General features: G+C 43.4%; 1 protein-coding gene across 1 annotated transcript in view; it reads left to right on the top strand.

Annotated features, from left to right (window-relative positions):
- Positions 1-6,099: 6,099 nt before the first annotated feature.
- The window catches only part of GABBR2 (gamma-aminobutyric acid type B receptor subunit 2), a 475,771-nt gene continuing 462,925 nt past the window's right edge, over positions 6,100-18,945 (top strand). Inside the window, exon 1 of the mRNA XM_017813300.1 lies at positions 6,100-7,104. Within this exon, the coding sequence (XP_017668789.1) occupies positions 6,790-7,104 (315 nt within the window). The 5' untranslated portion in view covers positions 6,100-6,789. The remainder of the gene's footprint in view (positions 7,105-18,945) is intronic.

The raw sequence follows: 18,945 nt of genomic DNA, 5'->3' as shown, positions 1-18,945 counted from the left end.
TGGGAACTGTCTTACGAACTATTTCTTTTGTTTTTCTTATGGTCAGTGGTTTTCATTTAATCCCTTCTCTAATCTCTTAGGCCCAGATCCCTGCAGCATTTGGGAGAAGACAGCTTTATTTTATGGTGTCTCAGGTTCTGTTTCCTGAACTCAGTAATGCTTCTGTTCACTTGTTAGCAGCAGTAGTTTGCACTTTGAACCACAAATAAAAAATGGATAGCCGCGTGAGAGAACTGTGAGAGCTCTAGCAACACAGCAAGGATTTTCTCTTAATTTCTGCTTTACCTTCTTGACTGTTGATTGAACAATATTAGTAAGTTAATAAAAGCCCAGCTATTACAGTCAGAGACAAAATTCTCATTGACCTTCCATGGTCAGTGAGGTTTTCTTAGTTCTGGGATCTCAAGATTTCATCATCATGTGGAGGTATGCAAGTGAAACTTAGTAATTGGAAATTATTTTCCATACATCTTTCCACTCTGCCCTTGTTTAGAGTGAAGTATTGATGTTTTTGGCTTCCACTTACATGCAGCTGAGACATTTTTGCATATGCCAGCAAACCTGCCAGCCTGGGTTGCACATTTGCTAGACAAACACACTTGAGTTCAAAAGAAGACACTGAACGTTAGCAAAATCGTCGCCTTGCTCCCCTTCTGTAGGCCTTTTACCATCTACTTACCATTTTTTTCTCCTTGATAGCCTTTTCTTCTTCTCAGCTCATTGGAGCTGTATTAATGTCTGGCTTCAGGTTCAGAGGGTGAAGGACTCCATCAAGCATCCGAGTCACATCCGCAGACTTCCTTTTGCAGGAGGTCAGCTGAGTAATGGACTGTGGACTTTGGGTTTCTCCTGGGCAGAGATGGGGCTGCATGCCTCATAGAAATGGAAAAAATTGGAGGACTTCAGTCCTATCGATGCTAATTTCTTAGTCTTTGTATTCCCTTATTTAAACAAAAACAAACAAAATAAGAGCAATCCAGATTGCAGTCTGGTGTCTGGTGTCTATCATATTTATTTATTTATTTATTTGAAATCATCAGGTAACTATTTTGACTTTTTTTTTCTTTTATTCCTTCACCATTTTCCTTTCATTTAAAAACTGTGGGTCTTCAGTATGGGCTAGAACTTACTGGATTTTTACTTCAACAGAAAACAGTATACAAACCGTTTTTCTATGAAATAAACCACTAAGATTTCTGTATGTGCAGTCTTGACCAAACCATTATGATGGGGAACTGTTAGAGCTTGTACAAACACCTGGGAACAACAGTCATCATTGTACATGCATCAGTCAACACAAATTAGAAACAGTATTTTTTACTGGCTCTGCTGAAACAGAGACTCAGAACTGTATTCAATTTTTGTTATATTTATAGGAAGTGGTAAGATGTACTGCAAGGGGAAATTCATATTGGTTGACAACACCAAGACTGATGAGACTGTGCTTCTATTCCCTGTTTATGAAAACACGGGTGGTTACACAGTGATACTGCTTGGCATGTAATTTAAAATCTGATGCTCTTTTACCTTCATTCATGTCTCTTACAGCCTTTAGATTTGGAGATTAATTTGAAGCTGAGCTTTGTTCTTATACCCTGATATCAAGATGACTAGAGATCCTAGGGCTAGGATCATGCAGTTGCATATACATGCTTGCAACTGTGCGGGTTTTTTGGCAGTTTGGAAACGCTGTATAGGCTTGTAACAAACACAGAACTTTGTGCTATCAAATTAGCTGAGGTAGGTGGGAAAGTCCTTGGGAGGGAGGGAAGAGAAGGACAGCAGACCTCCCCCGTTTTGTCAGGGTGCTACAGCAATAGCTGCGTTTGAATTATAGCACTACAGTATTCTTCCACCTTCCGTTTACAGAGGAATAACATTATTTATGTATATGCAGTACTAAAATTAATATGCCTAGATCAACAGTTTTCAATCTTTTTTTCAATCCATTGCTCAGTGACATTTTTATGAATAGGCAAATCCTGATTAGACCAGTCCCAGTCAGCACTGACATGAATCGCATGGCTCCAGGGTTTGCAAAGGGGGTAGAGACAAAAACAGGACAGGACCTTCTCAGTGACCTCTTCAAACTCCAAGAGTTATAAGAAGATGCAAGATGCAGGAAGTGAGTTGCTGGCCTGACGGGTTTCATGTAGCATCAAACCATCTCCCAGAGTGGAAGGGACTTGCAGCAGATGCAATTTCTTTCTTGATGTTAAGGGAAAAATCGGTTTTCTGGATTTCTTGACTTTATCCATGCTCTGAAGATACTTAATTTGCAACTGAAGAAAAAGTGGTCAAGAGAGTCGTACCAGTACAGATACTTAAATGTGAAATTAATTAATTAGGTACTCTGTGATGAGCAAATATAAAGAATATACAAAGAACAAAAATGTTAACTGTGCCTACACTGTGAGAAGACTTGGTAATAACTGAGAAATTGGAAGTGATCATTAGCAGGAAGATACTTGACATTGTTTTTACAGAAATATGGTTGAAGGATTCACGTGATTGAAATGCTGAAGTGACTGGGTAACATGCCAGGAGGAAAGTGACATTTTCAAGTAAAGAGAACAGGATTTCCAATTCTTGTGAACTGATATTTTAGCCAACAAGGAATAAACAGATGCAGAGGATGCCTGATGTGGACCACCAAATGAGAATATAAAGCCTTTTTGCATAAAAAGGCTGTAAGACAGATAAAGGATGTGCACTGCCTCAGAGAATTTCATCCTAGGGAATGCACTTTACCAATTTCATGATAGCAAAACATTCAGGGGATTTCTAATGAAAAAGAAAAAGGTAGCTGGGCAAGTAGCTGTGTCTGACACAATCTTTAATAAGCAGTTTGGTGCAATTCTCCTTTAGGCCTCCTTTTATTTAAAATGAGCTGTTACCTGGCCATCTGTTATACGTAAACAAAGGATAGTGCCTTTGAAAGAAGAAATTTCTCGGTGCTGAGAATTGGAAAGAAGCAGACTTTAAGAAAATTTAACTATCATAGAATCATATTGAGAACATATGTGTGCAACATGAAAGTTTTTTATCAGATTGCAAATTAAATATTTGAGTGCCAGAAATAAAGGTTTTTGTGAAATCTAAGTTAGCTTCAGTGCATCTATTACACCATTATTTTTAATTACAATATTTTTGTGCAATATATTCCCTGGTTTTTGACAGTTTTCTTACAAAAGTTGTGGAAACTGTTTTTCGTGCCTCACTGATATACAGGAAGAATCTTCAGAGATTTACTATGCCTAATCCTCATTGTTCAATATATGTCTTACTTACTTCCCCATAATAAACCCCTAGCTTGAAAAATAAGTTATTTTCTTAGTTGTGGGGATTTTTGTTTTGTATTGGTTTTTTGGTTGGTTGGTTTTTTTGGTTGATTGGGGTTTTGTTTGTTTGTTTTTGTAGAACTTGAATGTTACAGTACCTCAGTGTTTCCCAAATATTTATTAGTTTGTCTTGACTGTATTACCATGAAGGAGGAGCACCCATGTTTTACTGACAGGAATGCAGTGACAAACAGCTTAAAGTCAGAAGTACCACAATGTTAAATACTGTAATTTGAAGTGTAGCTTTGCGTGATTTAAATTATATCCAGCCATACTCCAGACTTCTGCAGTTCCTAGGTGCATTTCTTTGCCCTGCTTCTGTAGCACTGGCCTTCCTAGTGCACTGTGTGGTCACTGCCAGTGGCTGGGCTCTGCCTCCCACACGAAGGCAAGCCTTGAACTTTATGCTGAGTAGAACTGTGCAATAACTCTTTCCAACCTGTATTGGAAAAGAAGAGAGGAGATGCATTTCATTCTTCAGCTAACAAAGGGACATTTGCTGCTGCAGAAGTAACAAAGAAGGATATCAACCAGTTGATAATAATATTCAAGGTGTTAATTCTGTTGTACCACAGAACCTGGACTCAAGCTTTCTTTCAGAAAGACTGAGTTCTCCAAAAGCTGGGAAATTGCTTTAAAAAAAAAAACCCAAAAAACCTTAGAAAGCTGCTGATGTTCCAGAGACAATGTGTGTGTGCTAATAAACTGCCAATATTGTAAAATGATCACCAAATTGATCCAAGTAACTGTAGTCCTGGTAGCCAACTACTGGAGAACTGGACAAAGTCATGGAATGACACAGGGTACAAAGAGTGAATAATGATTTTCTGTGAAACAGATTGTAACAGACAAACTTGGTATCAATTGCAGATCAAGCTGAGAATGGCAAAACATGATTTAGCATATGACATTCTGATTAAAAATAGCATTATACAAAATCAATATGGCACCTATTCCTGTTGGCATCCTAGGAATGTTCTTGGTGTCATAATGATCAATTTTCTGGCAGAAAAGGAGTTACTGAAAAGTTTGCAAGTAACAAGCTGCTTGACAAGTCACTTGTACAAATAAAGCTCATGGTTTGATTTGTTCTAGTGCAAGATCAAGTGCACAGGAGTAAAGAAGTAGGTCATGCTTAGGCAGCATGGATTCAAAACACAGTGTAGATTATTGGATAAAGAGGCATCCCCACAAGGACAATACACTGACTGGTTTGCCCATTGCTCTCCCAACATGCCCTGTTGGTGCTGAGGGAGGTGCTGAGGTTGCAGCTGATGGCCCAGTGCTGGCCCAGTGCTGGCAGGTCATGTGGTTAGAAGGACCAGTTCACACAAAATGCCTTGGACTTGCCTCCAGAAATGATTCCTGAGGTGAGGGAATGTTGGCCTAATTATTTTACAAAAGCAAAGTGTGATTAATCTTAGGCCATGTGCATGGGAGAAGATTAGTAATACTATGCCCCCTTAAGCTAATAAAGGCATGGTGAGAACCAATGATTGAAAGTTGGAATAAGACAAATTGATACTGAATATGAGTTGCACCTTTTAGCAAACTTATTAATGATTGAAATGATTTATCAAGAGATGTGGTGGACTCTTCATTACAGATGCCTTAAAATCAACACTTCTGGATGTCATTCTGAGGGAAAGGCTATAAAGCAGCAAGTGTTATGAAATTACTGGTTGAAGCCTTTTAGCCCAGGGTCAGGTCATTATGATCTTAGAATTTATTAATCCATGAAGATTCTTTCCAGTTTATTCACAGATACTGCTATCGTGTACGTGATATAAATTAGATGCATTAGGTTGATCTTCAAAGTTCTGCTCTGAGTGACCTCAGGAAAATTATGAATATGTATAAAAAGTGGGGTGCCTAAGGGAGGGCTAAGAAAAGTTTTGCATTTTGCCAGTACTGCCTCCTGTATGGGATCCACCTGCCAGGCAACAGATCAGCGCACTGCTGTGCAGGGGCTCTGCAGACCAGGGATGCAGGTGGGCAGTGTGAATGTGTTCCCTGGGGTGCAGGGACAGGCTGGGAGCGAGGTAGAAAGCCTTGGGCTGTATATGGGATATGCCCCACGGCCACTGAGATGTGGAGGGAACTACTTGGGAGAACAGGCGTGGAAAGGGTTCGGCTCCCCCAGGCTACTCGCAGGGTTGTAGCAGCCCTCGGGGGAGCTCAGAGTCCTGCCGCAGCCTTAATTTTTATTTTTTTTTTCTTTTGTAGCCGCGAGTCGTGCCAGGTTCCCAAAAAACCGCCAAAATCTGCGGGAAAAAAATCAGTCAAAAAAAAAAAAAAAAAATTAAAAAAATCCCGGCTTCTGCTCTTGCGAAACGCGCGGCTCCTGCGTGCCGCAGAGCTGCCGTGGCCCGGGCTGCCTGCGCGTGTGCGTGTGTGCGAGGTGCCGATCCCGAGTGGGAGCGTGCTTGCGTGCCGCGTGTGCGCGGAGGCGGGTGGGGAGTGTGCGCGGAGCCCTCCCGCGCCGGGCAGCGGGGCTGTGAGTGCGTGTGAGTGGCTGTGTGAGTGCGTGTGCGAGGCGGGTCGCGCGTGGGGACAGTGCGCGGGCCGCTCCCCCCCCCCCCGCGCCCGCGGATGGGCAGCACCACCGCACGCACCTCCCCGCGCCCACCTGCGCGCGCGTCGGGAGCTCCACCTGGAGAAGGTGCCCGACCCACCGGCAGCGGACGCTGCTGCCGTATGAAGGGGATCTCGGCCCGGCCCGGCCTCCGCACACTTTGCTCTGTCCCCGGCCGCGCATCCTGCCTGGCGGTTCTGCCCGATCCGAAGGACGGGCGCAGGCAGAACCTCCCGCCCGCGGTGGGGGCTGCCCTGACTCCCACGGAATGCGGCACTAGCACCCCCGCCCCGGATCGGCACCGCTCCCCTTCTCCGCCTCCCTGGCTCTAGGGGGGGCTTTTTCCTCTTCGGCGTTTTCTGCCGGAGCATCCTTGCCCCCCCTCCCCCCCTTTTGGAGGAGGAGGAGGGGGAAGGAGGGAGGTGTTCAATGAGGGCTGCTCGGCTCCCCCCCCCGCGCCTGAGAGGTGCTGTCCCTCCCTGAGCGGAGAAGGGGAGAGCTGCCGGGGAGACAGGTCCCGTTCCCTTGCTGTGCTGCCGGGGAGAGCGGAGGAGGGTGGTAGGGAGCGTGTCAGTGTGCGTGGTGGTGGGGGTTATTTATTTATTTATTGCTCCTGGTGGTTGCAGCTGGCAGACCTGGGAAGGAGTAGGGCGCCATTGCCAGAAGGATTATTGCCAGGAGAGGGGAGGGGGGGGGGCGGAAAGAGAGAGAAGACCCCGAGGCTCCCGGGGAAGCGGAGAGTGACAGCTCTTTTTCTCCCGCCTTGGCTTCTGCCGCCGGGGGATGCGCCCGGACTGAGAGGGGCTCAGCTCCCTTCCGCCGCTCTGTCCGTCTCCCCACCCTCAGTCCTCCTCCTCCCCCCTATCCAGCAGCATGCATCCCTCTCCGCGGAGACCGGCCGCTGCTACCTCCAACCCTGCCATGCTACTGCTGCTCCTGTGCCTGGGCTGGGCGCCGCCGGGCTGGGGCTGGCCGCGGGGCAGCTCCCGGGGGGCGGCCGGGCTGCCCCCCAACGCCACCACGCCGATCTCCATCATGGGCTTGATGCCGCTCAGCCAGTCCGAGGAGGACCAGAAGAGCAGGATCGGCCGGGGAGTGCTGCCCGCCGTGCAGCTGGCCATGGATCAGATCCGCAACGAGTCTCTGCTCAACCCCTATTTCCTAGACCTGCGGCTCTACGACACAGAGGTAGGGACGCCGCGGGCCCCGCGCCGCCGCCCAGTCCCGGGGCGCTGCGGGTGCAGGGGCGCAAGGGCAGCGCGGACGCCCGGGCCGGGGCTGCGACTGCCGGCGGGGCCGTGAGCGGCGCCTCCGAGCCGCCTCGCCCGCCCAGCCCCGCGGGCTGCCGGCAGATGTGGGGGGACTGGCGGCGGAGGGGGAGGACGCGGAGCCGGCGGACCGTATCCTGCGCGCCCAGAGTGTCAGCAGCGGCTCCCCCGGCAGCTGGGGCTCTCCTCGCCGTCCCGGGGGCGCCCCTGCCCGGGAGTCGCCTACAGCGCGGGGGTGGGCCCGGGCGGGTGCCGGAGGTGCTTGGTGGCGGCGGTGACTGGGATCTGCTGCCCTTGGCACGCACGTACACCGGTGGGAGGAAGGCTCTGCCTCCTCGCCTGGCGGAGCCGCGGCCGCGGTCCCTCTGCCAGCCGCCACCCGCTCAGCAACAGATGCACGCCGGCCGCTCCGATTCCCCGCTCCGCCAGCCGGCACACGCTGCCAGCCCGGCTTATCCCATGCGGCGCGGGGTCGCGACGGGCAGCCACCGTAGCTTAAGGAGGCGGGGAAGCTCTCACAGGGTGCCGCGGGGTCTACCCCCTCCCTGCCCTCCGGCCGGCGCGGCGGGAGCGGCTAAGCGGCCGGCGCGGCGGGAGCGGCTAAGCGCCCGCCCGGGAGTGCGTGGGCGGCGGGGCGCGGAGGCGCTGGCTCCTCGGAAAGAGTTAAATTTGCAGTCCCGGTCCCCACCGAGCGCCCAGCAGCGCAGCGGGATGCCTGCGAGACGCCCCGTTCCGGAGCGCTGCCCACGGCCAGCCGTCAGGGATGGGAGAAGAGGGAGTCTTGCGCCGTGCTTCGCGGAGAAACATCTTCCATTTACTTGGGGGAGAGAGGCAGGGAGCAAAGCGAGGGCTTTGTCGAGTTGGTTGCCACCGCCACTCGTCCACAACTGCCTTTGATTTTGGTCATAACTTCAGTACCGGTGTGTTTGCGGAGGGTACGCGCGGGTCCGGTACCGGGGCTCCCCTGAAGATGGCAGTCGCTTCTTGTGTAATGCTGGCGGCCGGGGCTCGCTTCCAAGACAACCCCCGGTAAATCGAGTGACTGCTGAAAATCTCCCTGCCTGTAATTTAAGGAAGCCCCTGTCTGCTTCCCTTCGGTTCTCAGGGTCCGGGGCGACCAAGCTGAGAGCAGCAATGACAGGCTGTACCACTTCCGTGATAGTGTTTCTGTCCCCAAAACGGCTACCAAAAGCCTCTCCTTGCAGGGTGGCTGCTTTTTATTGACATAAATTTCTCATAGTAATTTTTAGATACCTCTGAGCAGCAATGCATGGAGGGCAATACTGCTGAAGATGTCACTTAGGAAGGAGCACTCTGCCATCCTGTTGTGTTGTGTGAACAAGACTGAGATATTGACAGGGAATAGGCTAGATCAGGCTAGAGTAGATGCTTGTTTCCTTAAAAAAAATGAATCTCAGGGAACTCTGCAATCATAATGAAAAGAATTATGGGGGATTTTCTGAATGGCACTACCTGTCTCGTAAAGCGAGATGCGTGTTAGGAAAAAATCACAGTTCTAATCCCATTTTCATTACATTGTTCTATATTAGTTCTTCCCTTGGATGGAACTATTATAAAAACGACATATGCATAGGAAGTAGAGAAGCCTAGGTAGGATCTTTCTTCATACAGTAACATCATAATGAATAAGGTGCTGCACTTCATTGCAGTCAAAATATTTTGAAGTTCTTAATAAAGATTTTGGGTTCTGAACTAGGTAGTTATCATTAAAATATTCGGGAGGGGGGGTGAGGGAAATGCCCTGTTTGTTCTGGAATGAGTATCAGTTTCTTAAAAATTGCATTTTTACTGTTTTGTACTCTAGGGACATAAGGAATCAGGGTCATGTTGCCAGCCTGCTGTGTTGCTTTGAATGCTTTTAAGCAATTAATAATTGGATGGCTGTGGAATGTTAAGTCAGGCGAATGCATATGTTTGGAGTATGGTTGGATTATTATTGCATGCTTAATAGTGACAAGTAAATAACTTAGTGTTCATGAAGACTGCACCAAAACGGAACAGACTAATGTCTGGAATAGCCATTAAATACATAATGGCAGTGCAAACTTTTTCACTTGGTTCAGACATTACCTTATTCCTTCAGTGCACTTACAGTAAGCAGAAGGGTAGCTGGCTCATCATGCCCACTTGGTCCTCAGCCTATTTTCTGAGGCCGCCAATAAATAGATATGCCTGAAGGGCCTGGATCCTTATCATTGCATAATCACAAAACAGGGAGTAGTTCTCCCTCTCAGGGCTTCACAGGTGGTGCTTGTGACATTGTTGGCTCTTGAAAGAGAGAATGTAGAGCCTTGAATACATGGGATTTTTTTAATGGTTTGAGAAAAAATTGCAGCATATTTATAATGCTTAGGAAATGTACGGCAGTGATTGTGTATTCTCCCTTGTGTCTTTCCAAACTCCCTTATTTTTGCAATCTGATCTTTGTATTGCAATTTTCTATAATACTTTAACTAAAAGCTTGTGAAAAATAATAATGAAAAATTATGCATTCAAGTACCTTTCTGTCAGAATTGAACTGAATATTCTAGCTTGCTTGATATTTCTGGTTTGTATAATGAAGCATTATAATGCCTTTACTTTCTGACAAACCATCTTAAAGGATTGCGGTATGCCCGCTAAGTTTGACTGCTGTTTGTCAGCAGTTGAACTCACTAACCTTTGAGGACATGAGCAGCAGCTCTAGTGTTTTTCAAAGCATTTAAATTGAATGAAGCACTTAAATACAATGCTTAGTTTATATCTCAGTTGAGATTGTGTGAATTACATCTTTGTTATGAAATATGATCACAGGCTACCTCAAGTAAAAAAATGCAGAGGCTTCTGTCTTGGGTATTTTTTGAGATTAAATGTACTTGGAGTATGATCCTGATCCAGTTTGGTAAACTCTGTTTTGCTACTCCATGGGCATCTCTATCTATTTAGGCGTTCCTACTTAGTCGCAGTCAATAAAACAAAGCTCAGGTGTAGGCATTTGCAGAACTCTTTTCTAAGTTAGTGACTTTAATTTTTACTGTTCGTTTTAATGAGAGCAGGAGTCTCACACTAGATGAGACTCTCAGGCAAAATTTCATAGTTATGTTATTTTAGAAGCTCGAGGATTTATGAAGCAATCTTCTCTAAAGAGTCTCATCCAAACCCCATTGAAATTAATGGCAGTAATGCACTGATTCCAGCAGCCCTTGGACCAGGTCCTAGAAGTTAAGGGTGCTTGATAGTTCATGGCTTTGGATCAATGACGATGATACGGTATGTCTTCTTTTTTTCCATCCCAGTGATTGTAGCTTTAGTTGGTTGAATATACAAAGAAATGTTTCACAAAATAATGAAAGAAAAAGCTCTTCATACACTAGACAAAGCTCACAACTTCATGTAAATCAGGAAAGATGATTTCAGCTAAAGCACCCTGACACACCTATGTTAGAGGCCAAAAAAGCAGAATAACATTAAAAGAAAGGAATTAAGCATCTAGTAGACAATATTATAACTTTCAACAGTATTAAATTTGCATCAGGGAAAAAATAACCTTACAGGAACTAGAGGAAGAGGCATCGTGGAAGAAGACAAGGGCTTTAATGGAATTTGAATATCTGCCCTTCTACATCTGGACATCTTCCCTGAAATATGCAACATATTTTCTGATTTCTTGTAGGAGCAGTGCTGCAAGTGGTGCATAGACAGTGTGAATTTGTTTTGAATCTTAACATGTATAGTCAAGAAAGCAGTGTATGCAAGTTAGCATTCTGTCACTTGTTTCTGAAGATCCAAGTGAGTCTTGACAAGCTGAAAAAAAAAGTCTTACAGAAGTAAGTGGGTATATTATTACAAAGAGGGAAGAATATTCATACTCTGGGGATGAGATTATTTCTTTTTCTCTACCTACAACAAATAACTTGTGGTAATCATGATATAATCTCCTCTTCGTGTAATAATACACTCTAATACCTTTAAATAGCAGGTTGACATAGAAGAGGGAGCTCTGGAAAATGCACAGGACTCCACAAAATCTGAAGGCAAATGTGAGCTTTTTGACATTTGATACATATTTACCTTTTTCTGTTCTGTAACTAAGTAGAAAGTGCCTTGCTTAATTCATCTGATAAGAAATTACAGTCTAGGTGTATTATATGTAGACTTTCTATTTTCTTCTTTTACTAAAAAATTACTTGTCTTTTCAGTAAAACTCTTAAAGCTTAAGAAAATTGTACAGGCCATGCACCAGTTTGCATCATTCTCGCCAGCTGTTCTAAAATTTAAAAGACCCCAAGCCTCCAAATAAAGATGCTTTTTCCAGAAAGTCCAGTCATGAGTAGTGTCAACAAAGTCGACTCATGTCTTGTTCCTGCAAGTGGAAGTAAGAGAAGTGTTTATTTTTGCTAAGGATGGGGAATATATTCTGGAAACAGAAGAGCAGGTTTGTGTCAGTGATGCAAAATAAGGTATCTGTTCACTGGAGCTCAGTGTTCAATAGTATATAACAGTCCTCACAGAGGGACAAACAGCTACTAGTTGCTGTCTGAAAAACTCTACAACAAAAGAACTGAGCAAGGGAGCAACCCCCTTGTCCCCCCCCTCCGCAGTTCCCTCCCCCCACAAACAAAAAGAAGTGCATGCCATGTGTGGATAAGGCCCTTTGTCTTAGGAGGCATAGATTGAAGTCACTTCAGCAGGGGCTGGATTCGCAAGAGGAAGCATGGTGTACCAAAGTCAAGTGGGGCTCCTGGGGGTAAACCCTGTCATGCCTGTGAATGCTCTGAGTACTAAATTGTCTGGAGCCTTATTTTCATTTTTGTAGTGCTCAAAATGGAACAAACAAGGTGGTGTTGTGGTCTTCTAAGAGTAACAGCTGAATACACAGGAGACATCAGAGCCTGAAAGGGAGTCCAGTTTATAGCAGACAGAACTGGCAGACATTTTTTCTTGTATCATCAGGTGAGCCTGCGTCTGGCATATGTTGAGATAGTAGGGTAATTTCTTACCTTTTAATATTACCAAGTACTTGTGCTGTCTGATATTTGCAGAGATTGTGGCATTAAAATGCAATACCTTACGTGTATGGTGACGATCACTGTCTGCTCTGCTGACAACGTTCTGCTTGGGAGGGACATATTTCTTTAAATAGTCAGTGTCCCCTTTGACTTTCACGTAATAGGACTCCATTTGCGACATAACCTCTTTTTGCTTTAGAGTTTTTTAAACTTGGAGGGAATAATCTAAAAGTTAAGTGTTTATGTTAATTCTGTGCTGGCTTCTCTGCTGATGTTAAGATGTGGGTGGGGAGAGGAGAGAAATCATGTATTCACTGCACCCACTCCTCTGGGTGCGGATCCCAGACCTGCAGAATGTATATCCTCTAAATATCTCTTCAAAGAGATTAAAATCAGTTTCTGGCATATGTCTTGCGATTTCTTGTATAACTTATTCTATGCATACTGCAAAACACACTGTTATGGAATCTTTTGATTCAAATGCCAAACACACTCTGTCAGCGGGGAAAAATTATTTTTTGAATAAATCTAGGAAGGAGTTTCCATTTACAATTGAAGAAAGAGGGGGAAGGCCCTATCTTCTGATATGGTTATCAACCAGAGTGATTTACTCAAGTTTGTGGAAAATATGGGGTGTAATATCCTGGTGGTAACTGTGAAGAAAATATTTGCGATAGGAAAAGGGAGAGGAAGGAGCTAGATGAGAGAGATTTAATGATGGCATTCACAAAGAAAGTTGTCCATGCACTATTTATATTGGTTTTATTAAATACGTGTAACTATTTAGGATGAAAACATAAATGGCATTGCATATCAAGGCTACAAAACACCATCTCACATTAATGATCTGAGCATGACAATGCATGTGCATGTCAAGCTTTATTCTCTGCTTTTCGTTTCATTGCTCTATGGGTGTTTCCGTGGCATATGGCAGAAGAACAATGCATTTGAGCAAACTGAAGAGGCTGGGAGCCAAACAGCTCTTTCATGAAAACTTAAGTGGAGACCATTGCTATCACAGGAAAGAAGATACTTTTCCTTAGGAAGGGTTGAACCATTACATGCAGAAGTCTGGTTCAGGGAATCAAGTGGTGGGAGTTAAGAGAGGACAACCCTCTGTGATCCATTTTGTCTCAGATAGTTTTTGAAACAGTTGGGGGTAGCAGGGAGGTGCACTGAGGTTGGTCAGCACAGGTGTGACTCAGTCCTGTGGAGATGTGTGTTAATATACATCAGCCCCTTATATTGCAGTAGGAATATTTCAAATTGGGATTCCAAACTGAGATGGTACAGTGCACAAACATCATATTTTTTTGAATTTATTTTCGTACTAGGTATCTTGGAACTAAGTCAGTCACAGATCTCAAGATTTTCAGGAACCTAATGTGCTGTTCTATGATTTGTGGGTCTAGCTGAGCTAGAAATGAGATTTGCAGTACTTTCATGGTCCCCAGACTCCAGCATTAATCGATCTGTAGCCTGACTCCTAAAGCAGCCTGGTTCAGCCACACCATTGCTCTGACTTAAATAAGGTAGTGCCCCTAAGAGTAGGTGGAATATATTTGCAGTCAAGCTCTGTCTTCCCTTGCCGTGCCACTGACACTTGTAGGCTGTGTTCTTTGCTAATCGGGAATTTCTCTGCTTGCAGAAGGTTTTGCTGTGGCTAAGATCTGCTGTATTTGGGGACTGCTTCATACTGCCTATTGAGTGGAAATGGGACATACTGACTGGCAAACACTTTTTTAATTTTTTTTTTGCCCCTTGTGATGGAATAACCATGTAATCTTATTTCGAAGTCTGTGATTGATGTCGTTTCTATGCCATTAGTTTTTCATAATCATCGGCCTAAAATTTCCGACAATTTTATCCATAGTATTTTTCAAATAAGTTTTTTCAAATGTGAAGAGGCAAATATCAAATATCAAATTAAAGGCAAATATCCACCTTCTGCCTGAAAATTATACTCACAAAGAATGAAGAATATGTGGGCTAATTCAGCAGGGTTATCCAAATTGTTGTTACTGAGGCTCCTGGGAGATGAAGGCCCAGATAATGGACTAATTGCTTTAAAGTGAACATCACAAGTTTGAGGGATAGGATTAGAAAACTTAGATTTCCTACTATGGCCATGGTACTTCCCTTAAATAATTAATGAGTTCTAAGATCAGAAGACCATTAGGATTTTCCACCTCTTACAATATAGTCCATGTATTTCACTTGGGGATTTCTGCCTGCTTCACTGCCAACTAGAATATGTACTTTAGAAAACCTTCAGATCTTGTCTTAATGATCCCCCCAAATCCTCCTTCCTGGAAAACTTCTCCCTATGATTTGCCTGAAATCCCTTTAAAAGTCCATTGCTATTTCCAGCTTAAACTCTGCTGACCCTGCAGCCGCTGAGGGCTGTGAGAGAGCAGCTCCCGGTTTTTGCATTCACTACTCGCCCTGCAATGCCTTCCTGGCTACAGACTCGGGACATCACTGGCAAGACAGTGGGTTGAAGGCTTTCTGGCTTTTAGAGCTATCCAGGGGATCCAGACCATGCATGAAGGGCTCTGGTGGATTAGATCCTGATGGAATCAGAAGTTTTCTTCCCTTTGCCAGGTTGTCGCAGACCATACGTGAAAACCTTGTTTGCCTCCTTCTTTGCAAGCCGGGTCTGCTGGATTCATGTGCTCTGCCACCGAGTAGCTGGTTCTGCAGAACACTTTTTTAATTCTTGCTAAACTCATTTTCTTCCTTACATCCACCATTTTTGTAAGACCTGTTTTGTCACAATCCTCATCAGAGGAACTCATCCTGTCTGCCTGATTATTTCCAGAGTCTCAATTTTTTTTTTTAAATAATCACAACCATATACCTCTAAAAAAATCTATTTGTTGAATGTTTTATGTCCTTAAAGTAGTTATGTACTTTAATTTACCATTTATCTAGGGTAGGCCTCAGCTTCTGCTGCAGCTTCATTGAACTACAGAATTATGTGAAGATTCATACACACAATAGGTGTCTAAGTAACCATTTTACATCCAAAACCTCCAGGGAGAAGTAGTAAGAGGCCCCTTTTGGGATGCTAATTAACTTCCTTTCCGCTGTTTACTGCTCCTGTTTTCACAGAGAATTAAATGTTTTTCTAGCAAAGAATACGTCTCTTTCTTTACAATTTTTACTCTATATGAAGGGACAGTTTTTGACAGGCTAACACTTGGTGTGGTATAAAATACATAACATTTTTCAAGCACTCTGATTCAAACGTGCACTGTTGCGTATCTAACAGCATCAAGTAGGGATATTTTTGTATACACATAAGGTATAAAAATATTAAGCTCTGTGTTTCTGTCGGGTCTTCTATGTAATTTTGAAGTTCTGTAAAAGCATCTTGGGTTTTGCTTTCCACTTTTCCCTGTAAATGTGGCAAGCCCTTAGTATTAATAATTTACAGGAGGTTGACCAAGAAAGAAATCCAACTTTCTCCCTTTCTAAGAATTCCATATTTTTGGTAAGAATCTAATCTGGAGGGATGCTCTAGCGGCAAGAAGACTTTGTGCAATGTAGTAAATTAATGTAAGTTAAGTAATGTAAATTAAGTAGGAATAGGTACCACTACATAAGTGATAGAAAAGGTTTTGCATTCCAGATCTTTAAACTTAGCCAAGCTCCCCTCTGCTCCTTATTTCTTGCTGTGAAGCATGCTAATAGTATCAGCTCCATATCACTTCTTCTTTTTTTTGTCACAGGAAAAAAACAAAACGAAAGAAAAAGAGTTTCCAGTTAGCTCCCTGAACTAAAGATTTGCTTTCCAAAACCACCGAGTGATTTGCATTTTCTGTCAACAACAGTGGGAATGCTGAATGCTCAGCACTTTAGAAAGCCAGCCCACCTATGAAAATGGGACGTGCTTCTATGAGGAGGAGACCTAGAATTGCCACTTTTAATTAAGAACAAAGGCATTCATCCTTACTTGCTTTAAAGTTTTAGATTGCCTGATGGAATAAAATGCTGATTTTTTTCAGCCTTCAGGATGGAGATCCTTTCAGAATCAGTAGCAGTATTAAATATCCCATAGAATTAGATTATTACATCTCAGATCTTGTAGTTGAGAAATATGCAAGGTACAAGTGCAAGTTGAGAAATATGCAAGGTACAGACAATTAAAAAATAGTATTTTTTATAATGAACACATATCTGAAAACGATGTGTTTGACCTTGGCAAAAGTAACAACTTGTATGATGTAAACAAAAGGAGTGACATGGTGGGAGCGCTATTTCCCTGGGGTCTTGTTACTCAAGGCAGGTCTATATGGCTGGCACAATTATGTCACTGGTGGCTATGGGGAGGTGTTATCTCAATGTCAGCAGAAGCCCTTAGAGTAGTTACTGCAGCAAACAACTTTTTTATCGGATATAGTAAAGATAATTTCATTAAAAGGGGGTAGTTTACTGAAGGGTAAAAGTGAGTTTTCCTTAATCCTTGAGTTCAAAATTTTGGCATTGCTAGAAATCATTTTTTCATCTACTGTGGAGCAAATTACAGATTAAGCCGCCTCTGAACATTAAACTAGATAGACTGAATTGGCTTTTGGGTGTTGTGTTTTTTTCTCTCAGATTTTTATGTGTTCTTGTGTCTTTCAGTCTTTTACAATTTCTCATCTTCATTCTCAAAGTGCTGCTACCAGAATTTGATCTGTTACTTCAGGAATAATCTCACTGTTACCATATATACTAGTAATTTTATCTGTTTTCTTCAAGCCTTCTGTTCAGAATGGAGGAAATTAATTTGATCTTTGTGCTGCACTGCTGGGAAGGAGGGAAAGGAGGCAGAGATAGGATTTTCAGGCTACACATGAGGAGTGAGACACTAGGATTTGCAGCAAAAATAAATTTTCATTTGCCTTCTCCAAGTGAATCTCTCTAGCTACAAGCAAATCTGGTCAGTCTTGGTAGAGCAGTTCGACATACACTGTCTGGTCATTTGGGTGATGCTGTGGGAGGTAAATAATTTTAGCTGAACAGCCAGCTACTTAGAAAGCTGGGACACATTACAGCAGATAATAGTGTATTGATATTAAAGCTGCTCTCGGCAATGGGTAGAGGCTTGGTCTCAGTACAAGAACAGGAGTTGCCATCCATAATAAATGTATTGGTTTCCAATATATCACCAAGGTTTCTTAGGATGTGCAAGTGCTCTGTACTCTAATTACACTAAGCGATTAAGCAGCAAGAACAGAGACATGTGGGACAAGAAGGGTGAATGATAACCTACTTTGAAAAAACTAACATATGAGGCTGGGATTAGAACATCCTATAAATGTTAATGGGTGTTACTCAAGGGGGAGGAAACTGTGTGTGGGAGGCATGAGGTGACATATAGCTTAAATATATAGCCAGCCTTTAACATAGTTAATACACTCTGTAGTCAACCTTTTACATGAACTAATAACTCTAAGTGATTTACAGTTCAAAAATACTGATCAGGGGATTGGGAACTGAATTTAAAATGCTATCAAAGCAGAGGATAATGTGATAGAGGAGGACAACACTGAGAAGATTTCTCCTTTTTCCTTTGGAAAATATTGGTTATGTGCAATACATTTATGCCAGGTGTTTGGGTTTTTTTCTATTTTTAGATTCTCAGGGACTGTGCTTCTACAAGAGAGCACAATTTCCTCCTACAGTTTCCCACTCTGAAAATTACTCAGTTTGTGTGGATCTCACAAAGGAGATGCCAACAGTGAGTCATCTGGTCACCAGTTCTGTCCTAAGCCTTTCAGCTAGATCTTGTAAAATCTACCTTTCTGTGCTGAACAACAGTTATTTACCTTTGGTAAAACCTCCCAGAACAGTGAGAAAGGCAGAGTTCAAAATGAAATAGCCTTCATTTTCTGACACTGAAGTTAAGTTTCAAAATTAGTGCTATTTCAAATGATTGTGGAAATTCAGCTTCCCATTTGAGAAAGGGACGTAAGAAAGATGCTATTCTAAAACCAAAAATTATACCTGTGTGATCAATCATGAGCATAGCAAACATGTTTATTTTATCAATCAAAACGAAAACACATGGGCTTGTTTTTCCAAAAGTATTACAGGATTAATTAGCAATAAAAATATTATATAAGAAACAATCATCAGGTTAGATAGTTAAGGTTTCTGTCAAGGACACAGGTAACAGGAGGCTGCTCAAGTACATAATCTTGTTTGCTTCTTTGTGAGGCATGGGTTAAATGCAGCAATGCTGAGGACACACAGAAGTAGCACAAGGAGAGAAAAAATACTTGTCTAGGCTGAAACCAGTCACACATCTATAGAATAAGGTGATGTTCCCCAAAATGTATGTCCATCCATATGGTGCTGAATATGATTTCATAACCTCTGAAACACCAGTGCTCTCTCATGAATTTAAAGCCACTGCCTGAGCAATGGGGGTCGTGTAAGATATGCTGGCAGATTGGTGTTTTTTTGAACACAGAGGAGCACACTGGGTAGTCAAAGCACATTTTTTTGTTACCTACATATGGGCCAAAAGTATGACTCAGTGGAGCCCCATGTATCCACTTAGCTGGTGAAAAGATTTAGGCAAAGGAAGAAGAGTTCAGAGCACTTCAGCTGCTGTGGTTTGGCAGTGTGAATACCTGCTTTCCTTCCCTCTTACTTAAGGTAGTCAATGTTGAAAAAATGCTGTAAGGAAGGCTGGTCCAAGGACTATTCACCAACAAAATCCCGTTTAAGCTTCTAAGGAAGGTATTAAATGGGATTTA

The sequence above is a fragment of the Lepidothrix coronata genome, unplaced genomic scaffold (genome assembly GCF_001604755.1).
Source record: "Lepidothrix coronata isolate B3197 unplaced genomic scaffold, Lepidothrix_coronata-1.0 Scaffold40, whole genome shotgun sequence".
Taxonomy (NCBI): Eukaryota; Metazoa; Chordata; class Aves; order Passeriformes; family Pipridae; genus Lepidothrix; species Lepidothrix coronata.
The sequence above is the reverse complement of the archived record's forward strand: the minus strand, read 5'-3'. Positions and strand labels throughout refer to the sequence as shown.